The sequence below is a fragment of the Stegostoma tigrinum genome, chromosome 22 (assembly GCF_030684315.1).
Source record: "Stegostoma tigrinum isolate sSteTig4 chromosome 22, sSteTig4.hap1, whole genome shotgun sequence".
Classification (NCBI taxonomy): domain Eukaryota; kingdom Metazoa; phylum Chordata; class Chondrichthyes; order Orectolobiformes; family Stegostomatidae; genus Stegostoma; species Stegostoma tigrinum.
In genome coordinates, this window is record NC_081375.1 from 7,498,633 (window position 1) to 7,521,093 (window position 22,461).

General features: G+C 47.3%; 1 protein-coding gene across 1 annotated transcript in view; it reads left to right on the forward strand.

Moving 5' to 3' along the window:
- ankfn1 (ankyrin repeat and fibronectin type III domain containing 1) overlaps positions 1 to 11,632 on the forward strand; it is a 124,733-nt gene extending 113,101 nt beyond the window's left edge. The window contains exons 18-19 of the mRNA XM_059653543.1: positions 2,059 to 2,266; positions 9,043 to 11,632. Coding sequence (XP_059509526.1) covers positions 2,059 to 2,266; positions 9,043 to 9,767 — 933 coding nt within the window. The 3' untranslated portion in view covers positions 9,768 to 11,632. The remainder of the gene's footprint in view (positions 1 to 2,058; positions 2,267 to 9,042) is intronic.
- Positions 11,633 to 22,461: the final 10,829 nt, after the last annotated feature.

Consider the following 22,461-nt stretch of genomic DNA (forward strand, 5'->3'; position numbering starts at 1 on the left):
CAAGACACCTCACTCCCAGCCCTTCATGGCCATATTGCTCCTTCACACCTCTGTCTGAGCCCCTTTCAAATATTGTTTCTAGTGATTCAGTGATTAGTGCAATGGGGCAAAAGGAAGAGGGGTGTATGGGGCAGTAGGAGCGGGCATGAGGACAGGGAAGTAGGTTTGGGGCAGTGGGAGAGGGCATGGGTACAGGGAAGTAGTTTTGGGGCAGTAGGAGCGGGCATGAGGACAGGGAAGTAGGTTTGGGGCAGTGGGAGAGGGCATGGGTACAGGGAAGTAGTTTTGGGGTAATGGGAGAGGGCATGGGTACAGGGAAGTAGGTTTGGGGCAGTGGGAGAGGGCATGGGTACAGGGAAGTAGGTTTGGGGCAGTGGGAGAGGGCATGGGTATGGAGCAATAGGTTTGGGGCTGTGGGAGAGGGCATGGGTACAGGGAAGTAGGAGAGGGGATGGGTATGTGGCAATGGTAGAGGGAGGTATGGGGAAATGGGAGAGGACGGAGTATGGGAAGTGGGGTGTTGGGGAAAAAGAGTAGCTACTGCTCCCTGAATCCCCTGTGACCTGAAAAATCTGCCGTTGGGGCTCATGGGATGCTATGGGTAAAATGGTCTCCACAGGGGCAGGACCAGCTGGCTCACTTCACCCAACTTTGTTTTCTGTCTCAGCTTCCAGCCACTCAGGGCATCACATTCCAGATGTCCTGTTCAACCAACCGAGCAACTTCCTCTGGAGGCTATGAGGCATTATAAACAGCTGGAGGCGCTGTTTAACCGCTTTGTGCTGTGAGACCCAGGGACATTGTGCCTTTTGCTCATTCTGGGTTTACCCCTGCAGTATACTGATATCAGAATGTCTGCTCTGACTGGGCTCTCTGTAAAGATACCTGTGGTTGAACTGCCCTTTCTGGGTCACACACACAGTGAATTGTGTCTGAAATAATGTTGCAGGTGGCACTGTACCCCAGCACCAGCTGAAACATGTATTTTATTCTCTTGTTTGACGTGGGCATCGCTAGCTGGGGCAGTGCTTATTGCCCATCCCTATTTGACCTTGAAAAGGTGGTGGTGAGCTGCTGCCTTGACCCGCTGCAGTCTGTGTGCTGTAGGTTGGCCCACAATGCCCTTAGGGAGGGCATTCCACTAAATTCAAACAGGTTCACTCAGACAGGCCTAGACCATTTAGCCTCAACATTATCTTACATTCCCACCATACTGGGACAGTGAGGGGCAACAGTGGAGCTGCTGGTGATGGGGATGCCTCAGAGCAACATGGGGAAGGGTGCCTCTGCTGTGTGTGGGGATAAAAGGGTGATCCAGGTGACTGTGGTGTCCAGGTGACTTCTGGGTACTGGTGGGTGCATGGTACAGGTGAGTGCGGGATACAGGTGAGTTCGGGGTACAGGTGAATGCGAGGTACAGGTGAATGCGAGGTACAGGTGAGTAGGGCTATATGTGAGTGTGGGCTATAGGTGAGTGCATGCATAGGTGAGCATGGGGTACAAGTGAGTGTCGGGTACAGGTGAGTGTGGAGTAGAGGTGTATATGGGGTGTAGGTGAGAGCAGAGTACATGTGAGTGTATGTACAGGTGAGCGTGGGGTACATGTGAGTACGGAGTGCAGATGACTGCAGGGTACAGCTGAGTGTGGGATACAGGTGAGCGCGGGGTAGACGTGAGTGTGGAATAGAGGTGGGTGTGGAATACAGGTGAGTGGGTGGTACAGGGGAATGGGGGACACAGGTGAGTGTAGGGTGCAGGTGAGTAGGGGAACGTGTGAGTGTGGGCTACAGGTGAGTGCATGTACAGCGAGTATGGGTTACAAGTGAGTGTGGGGTACAGGTGAGTGTGAGATAGAGATGTATATGGGGTACAGGTGAGAGCAGAGTACACGTGAGTATATGTACAGGCAAGCGTGGGATAAAGGTGAGTCTGGGATACAGGCGAATGTAGAGAACAGGTGAGTGTGGGGTACAGGTGAAAGCGGGGTAGAGGTGAGTTTAGCACAGGGAGGTTAGTGTGTGGATATTTGAGTGATCTTTTGTGCTCCTTTTCCTGCAGCAACTGGATGCGATTTGGAGAAGTGTGCGCTGGATTCCAGATGCATTGCATTGTGCGCGCTACAAGCATTCATCTGGAGGCCTCCCCATCACGTGGTTCATCCCAGAGGAAGCTGCTCAGGAGAAGAAGGATTCCACCTCTTCCCACATGGATGATCTGCCTTCCCCATCTCCCTCGCCAGAGAACCTGTGGAGAAAAGCTCCGAGTGGTGAGAGATAGAATCCATTCACTGACTGCCAACTTGTAGAAACATAGAGAAAAGCAGCAGGGTTAAGCCGTTCTGCCCTTCAAGCCTGCTCCACCATTCAATATGATCATGGCTGATCATCTTAACTGATATTCTGTTCCCACTTTTCCCCCATTTCCTTTAACCTGTTTTGCCCCCAGTACTATATCCAACTCCTTCTTGAAATTAGGCCTCAACTGCTTTCTGTGGTAATGAATTCCACAGGCTCCCCACTCTCTGGGTGAAGACATTTCTCCTTGTCACAGCCCTAAATGGTATGTCATATCCTTAGACTGTTCCCATCCATCTGGTTCACTAGTCCTTTAGGGAACGAAACTCCCATCCTTACCTGTAGTCTACACGTGACTCCAGATGCACAACAAGTGTTGACTCTTAACTGTCCTCAGGACAATTTGGGATGGGCAATAAATGCTGCCGGGCCAGCGATGTCCTCATCCTGTGAATGAATAAAAATATTAAATTGCGTTTGCCATGCATTTGCCCACTTGCCCAGTCTGTCCAAATCACACTGAAACATCTCTATCCTCCTCACAGCGCACCCTCCCACCCAACTTTGTTTCATCTACAAATTTGAAGATATTTCATTTAGTTCCTACATTTATATCATCAATCTCTTATTGAGAATGTTACTCAGTCAATGTCTGATCCATGCCCTTGCTCCATGATGTTCAATGGCCACATCCTTTAGTACACGAGGAACACCCGTCAGGTTTATTAGTTTCAATCCCATCAATTTCCCCAACATCATTTCCCTACTAATACTGATTTGCTTCAGTTCCTGCCTCTCACTGAACCCTGTAGTTTGTTGTTTGGGTTCTTTCTTCCCATTATCACTTCCTCTGTTTCTGACCTACATTGTCCTCACCAATCTTTTCTCCTCACACACTTACAGTAACTTTTACAGATAGCTTTTATGTTCCCCACAAGCCTACTTTCACAGTAATTTCCCTTTCCCAGTCAATCCCTTTGTTCTCCTGTGGTGAATTCTAAACCGCTCCCATTCCTCAGGTCCACTATTTCTTTTTTGTGGATAATTTGTAAATTTTCTCCTTGGATGAGTCATTCAGCTCAATTCGGAGCAGGCTGTATATCTGGAGCCCTACGTATGACTCACTGCTGCATGGCACTCCCACAAGTTGTTTTATATTTGTTGTCCAGCTCTGACTCAGTTCTCTGTATGATGATGTAGCACGCTCCCCCTTGGGAAAAAGGATCTCCAATTTTCACCCTTCGCCCTTTTCACACAGCTTAACCCATTCTCTTCAGCATAAATCCATTCAAGCCAATCTCCCACAGTTCATCCATTCAACAGGTCTCTGCACCGCGATCCCTGCACCACAATCCCTACACCATGGTCCTTGCACTGTGATCCCTACATTGGGGAAATGAAGTTTAGACTGGGTGACTGATGGATGACCACTTCGCAGAACCCCTATATTGTACCCACAAAAAAGACCCTGAGCTTCCGGTTGCCTGCCACTTTAACACACCACCCTGTTGCCTGGCCAACATCTCTGTCTCACGCTTGCTGCCATGTTCAAGCAAAGCTCAGTGTAAGCTGGAAGAACAACGCCTCATTTTCTGCTTGGGGACCCTGCAGCCCTCTGGACTCAATATCCAGTTCAATAATTTTAGGGCCTAAACTCTCCCATGCCCCAGCCCCCTACCCCACACACCAGGCCTTGCTACCATAGTTTGCTATTACACACCACCCATTGTTAGCCACCAACAGTCCCCACTAACAGCTATTCACCCTCCTAGCCAGATTGTTATCGACTCCTTTGACTGCCTAACTGCTGTTCTGTCTCTTTGAACTCTATCCCCACCTATTGTTTACTCCTTACACTCACACTATCTTCTGCATATAAACTGACAACTTCCTAGCCACAATCTGTTCCGAGGAAGGGCCTCTTGACACGAAACATTAACTTTAGGTTTGCTTCACAGATGCTGCAAGGGTCTAGACCCAAAATGTCAGCCTTCCTGCCCCTCTGATGCTGCTTGGCCTGCTGTGTTCATCCAGCTCCACACCTTGTTATCTCGGATTCTCCAGCATCTGCAGTTCCTACTATCTCTTTTCCATCACCTTCTGTCTTTGTTCCTGATTTCCAGCATCTGCAGTTCTTTTGGTTTTTATTTTGTATTTAACTCACTGCCACATCTCTTCTAGGCATGCCCACTTTGAAGTTCTGCTCTTCTAGGATTTCTGTCCAATCTTTTCTTTCCACCGTGATTAATTTTGCTGTCACCCCTGGCGGTTGGCAAGGTATTTGCTAAAATTCGTTTCCACAGCCACTTCACATTCTGAAGTATTCATTGAGAACTGTTGATGTGACATTGTTTGCCTCGCTGCCTTGCCGCCCACCCCCCCACCCCCCATTACCCATTTCAACCTAAGATAATAAAATGTGAGGGTGGATGAACACAGCAGGCCAAGCAGCATCTCAGGAGCACAAAAGCTGACGTTTCGCGCCTAGACCCTTCATCAGAGAGGGGGATGGGGTGAGGGTTCTGGAATAAATAAGGAGAGAGGGGGAGGCGGACCGAAGATGGAGAGAAAAGAAGATAGGTGGAGAGGAGAGTATAGGTGGGGAGGTAGGGAGGGGATAGGTCAGTCCAGGGAAGATGGACAGGTCAAGGAGTTGGGATGAGGTTAGTAGGTAGGAGATGGAGGTGCGGCTTGGGGTGGGAGGAAGGGATGGGTGAGAGGAAGAACAGGTTAGGGAGGCAGAGACAGGCTGTGCTGGTTTTGGGATGCAGTGGGTGGAGGGGAAGAGCTGGGCTGGTTGTGTGGCGCAGTGGGGGGAGGGGACGAACTGGGCTGGTTTTGGGATGCGGTGGGGGAAGGGGAGATTTTGAAGCTGGTGAAGTCCACATTGATACCATTGGGCTGCAGCGTTCCCAAGCGGAATATGAGTTGCTGTTCCTGCAACCTTCGGGTGGCATCATTGTGGCACTGCAGGAGGCCCATGATGGACATGTCATCTAAAGAATGGGAGGGGGAGTGGAAATGGTTCGCGACTGGGAGGTGCAGTTGTTTATTGCGAACCAAGCGGAAGTGTTCTGCAAAGCGGTCCCCAAGCCTCTGCTTGGTTTCCCCAATGTAGAGGAAGCCACACCGGGTACAGTGGATGCAGTATATCATATTGGCAGATGTGCAGGTGAACTTCTGCTTAATATGGAAAGTCATCTTGGGGCCTGGAATGGGGGTGAGGGAGGAGGTGTGGGGGCAAGTGTAGCACTTCCTGCGGTTACAGGGTAAGGTGCCAGGTGTGGTGGGGTTGGAGGGCAGTGTGGAGCGAACAAGGGAGTCACGGAGAGAGTGGTCTCTCCGGAAGGCAGACAAGGGTGGGGATGGAAAAATGTCTTTGGAGGTGGGGTCGGACTGTAGATGGCGGAAGTGTCGTAGGATGATGCGTTGTATCCGGAGGTTGGTGGGGTGGTGTGTAGGAACGAGGGGGATCCTCTTTGGGCGGTTTTGGTGGGGGCAGGGTGTGAGGGATGTGTTGCAGGAAATGTGGGAGACGCAGTCAAGGGCGTTCTCAACCACTGTGGGGGGAAAGTTGCGGTCCTTGAAGAACTTGGACATCTGGGATGTGTGGGAGTGGAATGTCTTATCGTGGGAGCAGATGCGGCGGAGGCGGAGGAATTGGGAATAGGGGATGGAATTTTTGCAGGAGGGTGGGTGGAAGGAGGTGTATTCTAGGTAGCTGTGGGAGCCAGTCGGCTTGAAATGGACATCAGTTACAAGCTGGTTGCCTGAGATGGAGACTGAGAGATCCAGGAAGGTGAGGGATGTGCTGGAGATGGCCCAGGTGAACTGAAGGTTGGGGTGGAATGTGTTGGTGAAGTGGATGAACTGTTCGAGCTCCTCTGGGGAGCAAGAGGCGGCGCCGTTACAGTCATCAATGTAACGGAGGAAGACGTGGGGTTTGGGGCCTGTGTAGGTGCGGAATAGGGACCGTTCCACGTAACCTACAAAGAGGCAGGCATAGCTGGGGCCCATGCAGGTGACCATGGCCACCCCCTTCATCTGTAGAAGTGGGAGGAAGCGAAAGAGAAGTTGTTGAGGGTGAGGACGAGTTCGGCTAGGCGGATGAAGGTGTTGGTGGAGGGGGACTGATCGGGCCTACGGGACAGGGAGAAACAGAGGGCCTTGAGGCCATCTGCAAGTGGAATACAGGTGTATAGGGACTGGACGTCCATGATGAAAATGAGGTGTTGGGGGCCAGGGAATTGGAAGTCCTGGAGGAGGTGGAGGGCGTGGGTGGTGTCACGGACGTAGGTAGGGAGTTCCTGGACCAAAGGGGAGAAAATGGAGTCCAGATAGGTGGAGATGAGTTCGGTGGGGCAGGAACAGGCTGGGACAATGGGTCGACCAGGGCAGGCAGGTTTGTGGATTTTGGGAAGGAGATAGAAACGGGCCGTGCAGGGTTGGGGAACAATGAGGTTAGAGGCTTGGGTTTCAACCTGTGTCCATGATCTGACAGCATTCCATTCTCTCAGATCCAATCCTGATTCAATAATTAAGCTGCCGACAAGGACAGTGCTGTTGATGTCTGACATACTGACCTCTGCGCTGCAGAGGCTGAGCGCCGGCACTCAGATATCTCCTTCTATCTCCCCCAGACCATAATCCCACCATGGCACATCAGGCTATTCTGTCCTGATTTCATCCAGGTCTCCCCCCATTGCCTCCAAGCTCATAGTCTCCAACCCCACACAGCTCGCTTCTACTTCCTTCCCAAAATTCACAAACAGGACTGCCTGGCAAACCCATTACTTCTGCCTGCTCCTGCCCCCAGAACTCATCTCTTCCTTGACTTGGACTTTCCTCCCCCTATCCAGTCCGTTACCACTGACATTTGTGATTGCACCGACACTCTACACCAGCTTCAGAACTCGAGTTCACGGGCTCCAGCCACGTCCTCTTTACCAGGGACATACAATCCCTTTACACAATCCCTTTAGTTAACTCGGCCACATTCGAGGCATTTAAGCAGTCCTTGGATAAGCATATGGATGATGATGGGATAGTGTAGGAGGATGGGCTTAGATTAGTTCACAGGTCGGCGCAACATCGAGGGCCGAAGGGCCTGTTCTGCGCTGTATTGTTCTATGTTCTATGTTCTACATCTACCCGCCCCCCCCCATCAGGATGGTCTCAGGGTTCTCTGCTTTTACCTGGAAAATGGCCTGAACTGTCCACACACACTACCACCCTCCTCTGCTTGGCCAAGCTCATCCTTGCCCTGAACAACTTCTCTTTTAACTCCTCTCACCTTCTTCAGGTCTAAAGGATGCCCACGGGTACCCACATGGACCCCAGTTATGCCTGCCTCTTTGTGGGGCACTTGGAATATTCCTTGTTCCAGTCTTATTCTGGCCCCCACCCATCACTCTTTGTCAGTTATATCAATGATACCCATCTGCTTCCCTTTCTCATCCAGAATTGGAAAAGTTCTTCCAATTTCCACCCCGTTGTCATCTTCACCTGGTCCATCACTGACTCTTCCCTTCTCTTCCTCAACATACGTGTTTCTATTTCTAGGGAAAGGCTAGCCACCAAGCCCCCTACAAACTCACCGACTGCACATCCTTACACCCTGTTTCTTGTAAAGAATCTATTCCATTCTCCCAGTCCATCTCCACTTGTTCCAATAATGCTAATTTCAATAAGGGAGCCCCCAAAATGTCCTACCTTCTTCTTCAACCGTGGACTCCCCACAGCCCTCAACTGGGTCTCACACATCTCCTGCACTTCCGCCCTCACCACCTCTCTTCCCTCTCACAACAGCGATAGGATTCCCCTTGTCCTTATGTACTGTCCCACCAGCATCCACATCCAGGTGGTCATTAACCACCATTCCCATTACCTCCAGCAAAATGCCATCACCAGACACACATTCCCCTCCCCTCCCTTGTCCGCCTTCCACAGGGATTTTTCCCTTCAAGAATACCCTGGTCCACTTTTCCTTCACTCCCAACACCACTCCACAGCCACATGGCACCTTCCCCTGCAAACACAGATGGTCTATTATCTATCCATGTATCTCCTCCCTGCTTGGTATCCCAGGGCCCAAACACATCTTCCAGGTGAAGCAACACTTTACCTGTACTTCCCACAATCTCATCTACTGCATGTGCTGCTCACAGTTTGGTCTCCTCTGCCTTGGGGAAACAAAGCATAGACTGGGTGACAGCTGTGCAGAACACCTATGTCCTGCTCGCAAAAAAAGACCCTGAGCTTCTAGTTAATTGGAACACTGCCACATTCCCTGACTAGGTCCCAGGCTCGCTGCAATGCTCCAGCCAAGCTCAGTGCAAGCTGGAAGAACAACACCTCATCTTCCACTTGGGGAACCTGCAGCCCTCTGGACTCAATATCGAGTTCAATAATTTTAGGGCTTGAGCTCTCCTACACCCTTACCTAAGCCCCACACACCAGTCCTTGTTATCACAGTCTGCTATTACACACAACCTATTGTCAGCCACTAACAGTCCCCATTCACAGCTATTCGCCCTTCTAGCCTGATCTTTATGCACTCCTTTATCTGACTAACAGCTCTTCTGTCTCTTTGGATCTATCCTCACCTATCATTGGCCTGAAGTAAATTTTCCAAGAGTTGATGCCTTGGTGGTGGGAGGGGCGGATCTATTCCTCGGGGGTGATCACTCAGGAGTTGATCCCTCACTGTCTGATGTGGTTACTGTGAGCTGCTGTCTCTGTGTCTCAGGCTCCCAGCCCTGCTCTGATGATGATGCCTGCTCTGAAGTATTCCTTCCCAACGACAGTGACTATGATTCTAGTGACCCCCTGAGTCCGCGGGAGTTGGATCTGCTGCAGTGTCCCCCTGCTCTGTTGAGGAACTCGGGCAGGTCTTGGTTGAGCGGCAGTGCCCCAGATGTCCTCCAGGCAGATGAGCTGCGACCGAAAGACGACTGTGAGGAACCAAGCAGCTTCCGAGAAGTGAGTGAGCCTGGCGCAGACAACGGCCAGGACCTGACCATGGGAGCTGTCAGCAAGGTCTACACAACTGTGCCAACAAACTCCCAATCCTTGAGTAAGACTCAGCCCAGAATGCCTCGGTATCAGAAATATCGCCACTTTAACCAGAACAGGTGGCTGTGTTTTCACGAAGACCCCCAGTCTGTGAGCCTGTCTCGGGGAGTCTATACACACAGACAGGAGGCTGAGCTATCCTTCTCGAAATCCCCCTGCCTAGCCCAGGATCTGAGTGTTGCTAAAAGCACCAAGGGCAGATTTGAGGAGTCCAAGTCGAGTGTTGGAGGAATCATTATGGATGTGAGTCAGAAAAGCAGCTCCCAGGAAGAGTTGAGCTTGTTGCCGTTGAGTATCTGCAGCCATCAGGTTAACGCCACCGATGGCACAGCCCTGGAGACTGACTGTGATGAATTATGTGACACTCAGAGCTCGGATATAGTCAGCAGTGTTCTGTAGGGAGTTACTGCACACAAGACAATAAGCAGGCTTGTTGCCTGTAGGTTACTGACCTTGATAGACCCAGAATGTTTGTTAGCATGGGATTGGCTAGAATTGGTCTAAATACACTGTCTGATGATGGTGGGGCAGGGAATTACATTGGGAGAGGGGGGGAGGGGGAAATCTCAGTCAGTGTCCCCACCTCTTTATGACTTGTGTGTGGACATTGGGAAAGAGTAGGTTCAGCCCGCACTGTGATTTTTCCACAGCCTTTATGTGGGCTGAAGCTCCATTGAGAGTCAGTGCCTTCAGGATGGAATGGAGTGTGTGGAGCGGGTGAAATGTGGGCAGTACAGGAGACAGAGAAACAAGTAAATGATTTGTAGATCAATGTTTTGCTGGAATTTGAAACTGGCCATGATCATTACTGAGTGATTGTCCAATGTGTGAGGAGGCACTGCTGCTTTGCTCGTTTTTATCTGACAGAGATTCTACACTTTACCAATCGCTGACAGAGCTCATTTATCAGCGGATGGAGTGTGCCCATCACTGTCAGGCTCAGAATATCATCTGTGCAGCAGATTTGAAATCAGTCCATATTCTAGTCAATCAGCAGTTTGTGGACTGAACACACGGCCCTGTACGGACTATTCCTGACACCATTTCCTTTTGTCACCTGCTCTCCCATTTCCTACCCATAATCTATTTTTGCACCAAGTGTTAGCAGGGAATATTTTTCAAAGATTTGAGTTGCAGAATCTGCCTGGGATTTGAGAAATTCCAGCTGTTTCGGGGAAGCTGGGTAAATAAATAATGAGGGATGTTCAATCAATTCATTGCTTATTTGGGCAAAGATGTGTTTGGGAATAAATACAGATTATGAGGGGAATCTTGCTTATTCTTTATCCAGGCGTACCTTAGAATCATCCTGCAAAGAGGATGGCATTCAGCCCACCATGTCTCTCTCACCAGTCGAATTAGAAAGAGCCGTCTGCACAGTCTCAACTATCAGTCCTTTGCCCAGAGCCCTGCACAATTCCTTGCATCAAGAATTTCTCCAATTTCCACTGCCTCTTCAGACAGTGTGTTCCTGATCACAAGAACTTACTGAGTCTACAAACAAACCAAACATCTCCTCCTCATTTACCTTTGATCTGAATTCTCTGCTCATTGACCTGCCTGGTCCTGGAAACACCTTTTCCTTATTTTCTCTCCAGCGAAACCTCTTTTAAGATTTTGAACAAGTCAAGCTAATGTCCTGCAACCCCTGTTCAAAACAGAAACATCAAGTGTAGCCTTTCCTTCCAAATTTCTCCCATTTCACAAAGCAATAGGGAGTAACTTACAGAAATGTCTAGGCTTTTGTGTTTTAATCCTGTGCTTGATGCTGAATTATTTGCACTAATGAGTGTTTGGTGAAGTGATCGGTTTCTAGGAACTCTGCAATAGCAGGTTCTTGAAGAGAAAGCTTCACCAACAGCCCAAACGCTGGACTGACAGAAAGGGATCAGCAAGCACAACTCCAAAGGAAAAATAAAGACCTGACCTTTCTCGATAATAAAATGTGAGGCTGGATGAACACAGCAGGCCAAGCAGCATCTCAGGAGCACAAAAGCTGACGTTTCGGGCCTAGACCCTTCACCTGACCTTTCTCAGCCACTTTTGATCCCTACAACTCTTTAAACTGCAGGCTGTTATGTGTTTACACTGAAAAGGGAACATATTAATGTTTGTGGCTCTGGTGTGTATGTCTGTGATTTCTTACAATGCTGCTGTGTGACAATGTTTGTAACAAGGACAGAGAAAATGTCGATGAACCTGTCAGTTCTGTGAAGAATTTCAAATCCTGTACAACTGGCTTTGATCAGTCACCAGAAACACTTTATAAACACCAAGGTGTCAATGAAGGAAAATGTATAATAGTCATGAAAAATGCCTCAGTCTGATGGTCAAACAAAGGCTTACTCTTTACTCAGTTCATTCACCCTCGGTGTGATAACATCGTATACTCACAGTTATATCACCCCCAGTGTGACAACATCATATACTCACAGTTATATCACCACCAGTGTGATAACATCATATATTCACAGTTATATCACCCTCAGTGTGACAACATCATATACTCGCAGTTACAGCACCCTCGGTGTGATAACATCGTATATTCACAGTTATATCACCCCCAGTGTGACAACATCATATATTCACAGTTATATCACCCCCAGTGTGACAACACTGAGAGCGGTGGAGCTTCTAGTGAAAAGGAAGAAGGTAGCTTACATAAGGTGGAGGAAGCTAGGGTCAAGTTCAGCTAGAGAGGATTACATGCAGGCAAGGAAGGAGCTCAAAAATGGTCTGAGGAGAGCCAGGAGGGGGCACGAGAAAGGCTTGGCAGAAGGAATCCGGGAAAACACAAAGGCATTTTACACTTACGTGAGGAATAAGAGAATGGTCAAAGAAAGAGTAGGGCCGATCAGGGATAGCATAGGGAACTTGTGTGTGGAGCCTGAGGAGGTAGGGGAAGCCCTAAATGAGTTTTTTGCTTCTGTCTTTACGAAAGAATCGAACTGTGTAGTGAATGAAACCTTTGAAGAGCAGGTGTGCATGCTGGAATGGATAGAGATAGAGGAAGCTGATGTACTGAAAATTTTGTCAAACATTAAGATTGACAAGTCGCCAGGCCCGGATCAGATTTGTCCTCGGCTGCTTTGGGAAGCGAGAAATGCAATTGCTTCGCCACTTGCGAAGATCTTTGCATCCTCGCTCTCCACTGGAGTCGTACCTGAGGACTGGAGAGAGGCAAATGTAATTCCTCTCTTCAAGAAAGGAAATAGGGAAATCCCCGGCAATTATAGACCGGTAAGTCTCACGTCTGTCGTCTGCAAGGTGTTAGAAAGGATTCTGAGGGATAAGATTTATGACCATCTGGAAGAGCATGGCTTGATCAAATACAGTCAACACGGCTTTGTGAGGGGTAGGTCATGCCTTACAAACCTTATCGAGTTTTTTGAGGATGTGACTAGTAAGGTTGATGAGGGTCGAGCTGTGGATGTGGTGTATATGGACTTCAGTAAGGCATTTGATAAGGTTCCCCATGGAAGGCTCATTCAGAAGGTCAGGAGGAATGGGATACAGGGGAACTTAGCTGCTTGGATACAGAATTGGCTGGCCAACAGAAGACAGCGTGTGGTAGTAGAAGGAAAATATTCTGCCTGGAAGTCAGTGGTGAGTGGGGTTCCACAGGGCTCTGTCCTTGGGCCTCTACTGTTTGTAATTTTTATTAATGACTTGGACGAGGGAATTGAAGGATGGGTCAGCAAGTTTGCAGACGACACAAAGGTCGGAGGTGTCGTTGACAGTGTAGAGGGCTGTTGTAGGCTGCAGCGGGACATTGACAGGATGCAGAGATGGGCTGAGAGGTGGCAGATGGAGTTCAACCTGGATAAATGCGAGGTGATGCATTTTGGAAGGTCGAATTTGAAAGCTGAGTACAGGATTAAGGATAGGATTCTTGGCAGCGTGGAGGAACAGAGGGATCTTGGTGTGCAGATACATAGATCCCTTAAAATGGCCACCCAAGTGGACAGGGTTGTTAAGAAAGCATATGGTGTTTTGGCTTTCATTAACAGGGGGATTGAGTTTAAGAGTCGTGAGATCTTGTTGCAGCTCTATAAAACTTTGGTTAGACCGCACTTGGAATACTGCGTCCAGTTCTGGGCGCCCTATTATAGGAAAGATGTGGATGCTTTGGAGAGGGTTCAGAGGAGGTTTACCAGGATGCTGCCTGGACTGGAGGGCTTATCTTATGAAGAGAGGTTGACTGAGCTCGGTCTCTTTTCATTGGAGAAAAGGAGGAGGAGAGGGGACCTAATTGAGGTATACAAGATAATGAGAGGCATAGATAGAGTCGATAGCCAGAGACTATTTCCCAGGGCAGAAATGGCTAGCACGAGGGGTCATAGTTTTAAGCTGGTTGGTGGAAAGTATAGAGGGGATGTCAGAGGCAGGTTCTTTACGCAGAGAGTTGTGAGAGCATGGAATGCGTTGCCAGCAGCAGTTGTGGAAGCAAGGTCATTGGGGTCATTTAAGAGACTGCTGGACATGCATATGGTCACAGAAATTTGAGGGTGCATCCATGAGGATCAATGGTTGGCACAACATTGTGGGCTGAAGGGCCTGTTCTGTGCTGTACTGTTCTATGTTCTATGTTCTATGTTCTAACATCATATACTCACAGTTGTATCACCCTCAGTGTGACAACATCATATACTCGCAGTTACAGCACCCTCGGTGTGATAACATCATATACTCACAGTTATATCACCCCCAGTGTGATAACATCATATACTCACAGTTATATCACCCCCAGTGTGATAACATCATATATTCACAGTTATATCACCCCCAGTGTGACATCATCGTATACTCACAGTTATATCACCCTCAGTGTGACATCATCGTATACTCACAGTTATATCACCCTCAGTGTGACAACATCATATACTCACAGTTAAAGGGCCCCGGTGTGATAACATCATATATTCACAGTTATATCACCCCCAGTGTGACAACATCATATACTCACAGTTACAGCACCCTCAGTGTGACAACATCATATACTCACAGTTATATCACCCTCAATGTGATAATGTTGTATACTCGCAGTTACAGCGCCCCAGTGTGATAACATCGTATACTCACAGTTATATCACCCCCAGTGTGACAACATCATATACTCACAGTTACAGCACCCTCAGTGTGATAACATCGTATACTCACAGTTATATCACCCTCAGTGTGATAACATCATATACTCACAGTTACAGCGCCCCGTTGTGACAACATCATATACTCACAGTTACAGCGCCCCGGTGTGAAAATGTCGTATACTCACAGTTATGTCACCCTCAGTGTGACAACATCATATACTTACAGTTACAGCACATTCGGTGTGATAACATTGTATACTCACAGTTACAGCGCCCCGGTGTGATAACATTGTATACTCACAGTTACAGCACTCTCAGTGTGACAATGTTGTATGCTCACAGTTATATCACCCTCGGTGTGACAACATCATATACTCACAGATATACCACCGTCAGCGTGACAACATCATATACTCACAGTTAAATCACCCTCAGTGTGACAACATCATATACTCACAGTTACAGTACCCTCAGTGTGATAATGTCATATACTCACATTTATACCACCTTCAGTGTGACAACATCATATACTCACAGTCACAGCACCCTCGGTGTGATAACATCATATACTCACAGTTATATAACCCTCAGTGTGACAACATCATATACTCATAGTTACAGCACCATGGTGTGACAACATCATATACTCATAATTATATCACAAACAAAGAAACAAAGAAACCTACAGCACAGGAACAGGCCCTTCGGCCCTCCAAGCCTGCGCCAATCAAGTTCTTCTGTCTAAGCCTGTCATCTATTTTCTAATGGTCTGTGTCCATTTGCTCCCTGCCCATCCATGTACCTGTCCAAATATATCTTAAAAGACGCTAACGTGTCTGTGTCTACCACCTCCGCTGGCAACGTGTTCCAGGCACCCACCACCCTCTGTGTAAAGAACTTTCCATGCATATCTCCCTTAAACTTTCCTCCTCTCACTTTGAACTCATGACCCCTAGTAATTGAGTCCCCCACTCTGGGAAAAAGCTTTTTGCTATCCACCCTGTCTATACCCCTCATGATTTTGCAGACCTCAATCAGGCCCCCCCCTCAATCTGCGTCTTTCTAATGAAAATAATCCTAATCTATTCAACCTCTCTTCATAGCTAGCACTCTCCATACCAGGCAACATCCTGGTGAACCTCCTCTGCACCCTCTCCAAAGCATCCACATCCTTTTGGTAATGTGGCGACCAGAACTGTACACAGTACTCCAAATGTGGCCGAACTAAAGTCCTATACAACGGTAACACGACCTGGCAACTCTTGTACTCAATACCCCGCCCAATGAAGGAAAGCATGCCATATGCCTTCTTGACCACCCTATTGACCTGAGTTGTCACCTTCAGGGAACAATGGACCTGAACACCCAGATCTCTCTGCTCATCAATTTTCCCTAGGACTTTTCCATTTACTGTATAGTTCGCCCTTGAATTTGATCTTCCAAAATGCATCACCTCGCATTTGCCCATATTGAACTCCATCTGCCATTTATCTGCCCAACTCTCCAGTCTATCTATATTCTGCTGTAATCTCTGACAGTCCCCTTCACTATCAGCTACTCTACCAATCTTAGTGTCATCTGCAAACTTGCTGATCAGATCACCTACACCTTCCTCCAAATCATTTACGTATATCACAAACAACAGTGGTCCCAGCACAGATCCCTGTGGAACACCACTGGTCACAGGTCTCCAATTTGAGAAACTCCCTTCTACTACTACCCTCTGTCTCCTGTTGCCCAGCCAGTTTTTTTATCCATCTAGCTAGCAATGCCTGGACCCCATGTGACTTCACTTTCTCCATCGGCCTGCCATGGGGAACCTTATCAAACGCCTTCCTGAAGTCCATGTATATGACATCTACAGCCTTTCCCTCATCAATCAACTTTGTCACGTCCTCAAAGAATTCTATTAAGTTGGTAAGACATGACCTTCCCTGCACCAAACCATGTTGCCTATCACTGATAAGCCCTTTTTCTTCCAAATGGGAATAGATCCTATCCCTCAGTATCTTCTCCAGTAGCTTCCCTACCACTGACGTCAGGCTCACCAGTCGAAAATTACCTGGATTATCCTTGCTGCCCTTTTTAAACAAGGGGACAACATTAGCAAGTCTCTAGTCTTCCGGGACCTCACCCGTGTCTAAGGACACTGCAAAGATATCTGTTAGGGCCCCGGCTATTTCCTCTCTCACTTCCCTCAGTAACCTGGGATAGATCCCATCCGGACCTGGGGACTAATCCACCTTAATGTCTTTTAGGATACCTAACACTTCCTCCTTCCTTATGTCAACTTGACCTAGACTGAGCAAACATCTATCCCTAACCTCAACATCTGTCATGTCCCTCTCCTTGGTGAATACCGATGCAAAGTACTCATTAAGAATGTCACCCATTTTCTCTGACTCAGCGCATAACTTTCCTTCTTTGTCCTTAAGTGGGCCAATCCTTTCTCTAGTTACCCCCTTGCTCTTTATATATGAATAAAAGGCTTTGGGATTTTGCTTAACCATGTTTGCCAGCAATATCTCATGTCCTCTCTTAGCCCTCTTAATCCCTTTTTTCAGATTCGCTCTACATTCCAGATATTCTTGCAAAGCTTCGTCTGTCTTCAGTCGCCTAAACCTCATGTATGCTTCCTTTTTTCTCTTGGCTAGTCTCACAATTTCACCTGTCATCCATGGCTCCCTAATCTTGCCTTTTCTGTTCCTCATTTTCACAGGAACATGTCTCTCCTGCACACTAATCAACCTCTCTTTAAAAGCCTCCCACATATCAAATGTGGATTTACCTTCAAACAGTTTCTCCCAATCGACATTCACCAGATCCTGCCGAATCTTGGTACAGTCGACCTTCTCCCAGTTTAGTACTCTTCCTTTAGTACCACTCCTATCCTCGTCCACGAGTATTGTAAAACTTATGGAATTATGGTCGCTATTTCCAAAGTAGTCCTCCTGTAATATCAACCACCTGGCCGGGTTCATTCCCCAGCACCAGGTCCAGTATGGCCCTTTCCCGAGTTGGACTACATACATACTGCTCTAGAAAACCGTCCTGGACACACCTTACAAATTCTGCTCCGTCTTGACCCTTAACACTGAGTGAATCCCAGTCAATGTTGGGAAAATTAAAATCTCCCATCATCACCACCCTGTTGCTCCTACACCTTTCCATTATCTGTTTACATATTTGTACCTCTATCTCAGGCTCGCTGTTGGGAGGCCTGTAGTACAGCCCCAACATTGTTACTGCATCCTTCCTATTTCTGAGTTCTACCCATATTGCCTCACTGCTTGAGTCCTCCATGGAGCCCTCCTTCAGTGCGGCTGTGATATCGCCTTTGACCATTACTGCAACTCCTCCACCCCTTTTACCTCCCTCTCTATCCTACCTGAAGCAACGATATCCTGGGACAACTAGTTGCCAGTCATGCCCTTCCCTCAACCAAGTCTCAGTATTAGCAATAACGTCATACCTCCAGGTACCGATCCAAGCCCTAAGTTCATCTGCCTTATCTACTACACTTCTCGCATTAAAACAAATGCACCTCAGACCACCTGTCCCTTTGCGTTCATCATCTGCTCCCCAACTACTATTCCCTTTAGTCACACTGACTCCATTATCTAGTTCCCTACAGGCTTTTGTTTCTACCTCTTTTCCGTCCAATATTTGGTCCCCATCCCCCTGCCACATTAGTTTAAACCCTCCCCCACAGCAGTAGCAAAAGCACCCCCAAGGACATTGGTTCCAGTCCGGTTCAGGTGTAGACCGTCCCATTTGTAATAGTCCCACCTTCCCCAGAACCGGTTCCAATGTCCCAAAAATCTGAACCCCTCCCTCCTACACCATCTCTCAAGCCACGCATTCATCCTGGCTATTCTTTCATTTCTGCACTGACTGGCACGTGGCACTGGTAGCAATCCTGAGATTACTACCTTTGAGGTCCTACTTTTTAACTTGGCTCCTAACTCCCTAAATTCTGCTTGTAGGACCTCATCCCGTTTCCTGCCTATATTGTTGGTGCCTATATGCACCACGATAACTGGCTGTTCGCCCTCCTGCTTCAGAATGTTCTGCAGCCGATCGGAGACATCCCTGACCTGTACACCGGGGAGGCAACATACCATTCAAGAGTCCCGTTTTCGACCGCAGAACAGCCTATCTACTCCCCTTACAATTGAATCCCCAATGACTATCGCCCTTCCATTCTTTTTCCCGCCCTTCTGTACAGCAGAGCCAGCCATGGTGCCGTGAACCTGGCTACTGCTGCCCAAATAAATGAAGACCGCTCCCGCTCGAGGTAAGCTTTTTAAAGTGGTCAAAAAAAGTTACCTTCCCGGCAGCCTCCTGGTGCTCGCTCTGTCTGGCTCTCTCGCTCTCCTCGCAAAAATGACCTGAGAACATAGAACATAACAGCACAGTACAGGCCCTTCGGCCCTCGATGTTGTGCCGACCTGTCATACCAATCTGAAGCCCATCTAACCTACACTATTCCATGTACGACCATATGCTTGTCCAGTGATGACTTAAATGTACCTAAAGTTGGCGAATCTACTGCCGTTGCAGGCAAAGCATTCCATACTCTTTGAGTAAAGAAACTACCTCTGACATCTGTCATATATCTTTCACCACTCAATTTAAAGCTATGCCCACTCGTGCTCGCCGTCACCATCCGAGGAAAAAGGCTCTCCCTGTCCACCCTATCTAACCCTCTGATTATTTTATATGTTTCAATTAAGTCACCTCTCAACCTTCTTCTCTCTAACGAAAACAGCCTCCAGTCCCTCATCCTTTCCTCATAAGACCTTCCCTCCATACCAGGCAACATCCTAGTAAATCTCCTCTGCATCCTTTCCAAAGCTTCCACATCCTTCTTATAATGCGGTGACCAGAACTGTACGCAATACTCCAATTGCGGCCACACCAGAGTTTTGTATAGCTTCACCAAAACCTCTTGGTTCCAGAACTCGATCCCTCTATTAATAAAAGCTAAAACACTGTATGCCTTCTTAACAACCCTGTCAACCTGGGTGGCAACTTTCAAGGATCTGTGTACATGGACATCGAGATCTCTCTGCTCATCTACACTACCAAGAATCTTACCATTAGCCCTGTACTTTGCCTTCGGGTTACTCCTACCAAAGTGCGTCACCTCACACTTGTCTGCATTAAACTCCATTTGCCACCTCTCAGCCCAGATCTGCAGCTTATCAATGTCTCTCTGTAACCTACAGCATCCTTCGTCACTATCCACAACTCCACCGACCTCAGTATCATCTGCAAATTTACTAACCCATCCTTCTACGCCCTCATCCAGGTCATTTATAAAAATGACGAACAGCAGTGGGCCCAACACCGACCCTTGCGGTACACCACTAGTAACTGGACTCTAGGATGAACATTTCCCATCAACCACCACCCTCTGTCTTCTTTCAGCAAGCCAATTTCTGATCCAAACTGCTACATCTCCCATAATACAATTCCTCCGCATTTTGTACAATAGCCTACTGTGGGGAATCTTATCAAACGCCTTGCTGAAATCCATATACACCACATCAACCGGTTTACTCTCATCTACCTGTTTGGTCACCTTCTCAAAGAACTCAATAAGGTTTGTGAGGCACGACCTTCCCTTCACAAAACCGTGCTGACTATCCCTAATCAATTTATGCTTTTCTAGATGATTATAAATCCTATCCCTTATAACCTTTTCCAACACTTTACCAACAACTGAGGTAAGGCTCACTGGTCTATAATTACCAGGTTGTCTCTACTCCCCTTCTTGAACAGGGGAACCACATTTGCTACCCTCCAGTCTTCTAGCACTATTTCTGTAGACAATGACGAGTTAAAGATCAATGCCAAAGGCTCGGCAATCTCCTCCCTGGCTTTCCAGAGGATCCTAGGATAAATCCCATCCGGCCCAGGGGATTTATCCATCTTCAGCCTCTGTAGGATTTCTAATACCTCTTCCGTGTGAACCTCAATCCCACCTAGTCTAGTAGCCTGTATCTCAGTATTCTCCTTGACAACATTGTCATTTTCTAGAGCGAATACTGTTGAAAAATATTCATTTAGTGCTTCCCCTGTCTCCTCTGACTCCACACACAACTTCCCACTAGTATCCTTGATTGGCCCTAATCTTACTCTCATCATTCTTTCATTCCTCAAATACCTATAGAAAGCCTTAGGGTTTACCCTGATTCTATCCGCCAACCACTTCCCATGTCTCCTGCTGGCTCTTCTGAGCTCTCTCTTTAGGTCTTTCCTGGCTACCTTGTAACCTTCAAGCACCCTAACTGAGCCTTCACATCTCATCCTAACATAAGCCTTCTTCTTCCTCTTGACCAGAGAATCCACCTCCTTCATAAACCATGGCTCCCGCACTCTACAGCTTCCACCTGCCTGACAGGTGCATACTTATCTAGTACAGATGTGTGACAGCATCATATACTCACAGTTACAGCGCCCCGGTGTGATAACATTATATACTCACAGTTATATAACCTTCAGTGTGACAACATCATGTACTCACAGTTATATCACCCCCAGTGTGACATCATTGTATACTCAAAGTTATTATCACCCTCAGTGTGACAGCATCATATACTCACAGTTACAGCATCCTGGTGTGATAACATTGTGTACTCACTGTTATATCACCTCAGTGTGACAACATCATGTACTCACACTTATATCACTCTCGGTGTGATAACGTCCTTTACTCACAAGTGCATTATTGATGTGTTGTGAAAAGTTAAAATAAATGAGGCGTGAGGGAAGCTTAATGTTACAGAAATGAGAATAAATGAAGGCGAAGGAAGTACAAGTTGGTAAATCCTTTCCCAAAGCAGAGTTGGTGGGAAGAAACAGAGAGAGCTCGTGGTTCAGTGAGTAAGCGCGTGGCTAAATGAACCAGTGATGGGAGAGACTGATAGGCGGGTTGGTCAACAATGAGGGGGACTAATCAGGAATGGACAGTGTGGGTTGAACAGCTAACTTACTGAAGTTCCTCAGTTCACTACAGGCAGATTCGCAAAGAGGGAAGGAGATTAGGTTCGTACAGTAATGAACCAGAGCTCTCTGGTGGGTGATAAGCAGCACCTCCTTATCACAAGATTTAGTTTGAAGGAAGAGGGAATTGCAGGCATTACTTAAAGAAGAGAGAAAGCTATGAGAGGATCAAACCTACTGGAGCCCAGGGTGTGTGAGGGATCAGGCAAGAAGATTAAAAGCTTCCAAAATTCTCCATGAGACAAAGTGGCATGGTAACCATTTGTGTGATTATTGAGTGTTTTGTAAACTCTTTTTAAAGAGTATATTGGACACACAGAGATATCTAAACAACATTTAGCACAACGAAAATAAATGAATCTTAGGAAGTAACAATACCTTCCAAAATTCTATAGAATAATTACAGCAGATTGGACAGTGGAAAAGGGGCTGTTTGACAAAGGAGGGAGGGAGAAAACAGGGAATTCCGGACTGGTTATTCTACAAACTGGTGGAGGGAAAATGCTGGAGTCTGTTATAACAAAGGATGTCATAATAAGACACTTAAAATATCAACAGTATCACACAAAGGCAACATGGATTTATCAATGGGATTGTGTGTTTGACAAGCCTACTGGAGTTTTGTAGGATGTATGGATGAGGCAGAACTTGTTGATATAATTAATTTGGATTTTCAGAAAGCTTTTGATAAAGTCCCACATTGAGGTAACTGTGCAAACTAAAGAATGTAGGATTGATGGTAATATTCTGGCATTGATTGAGAACTGTTTTGCAGACAAGAAACAGAGAGTGGGAATAAATGGCCCATTCTCTGAGTGGAAAATGGTAACCAGTGGGGTACTGCAGGGATCAGAGCTTGGGCCCAGCTATTCACAATATAGAATGACTATATGGATAAATGAATATTTTCAAATTCAGTGAGAACAAAAAATGAGGTTGGAGTGAGAGTGATGCAGAAGAAGCAAAGAGCCTTCAGGATAGTTTAGATAAAC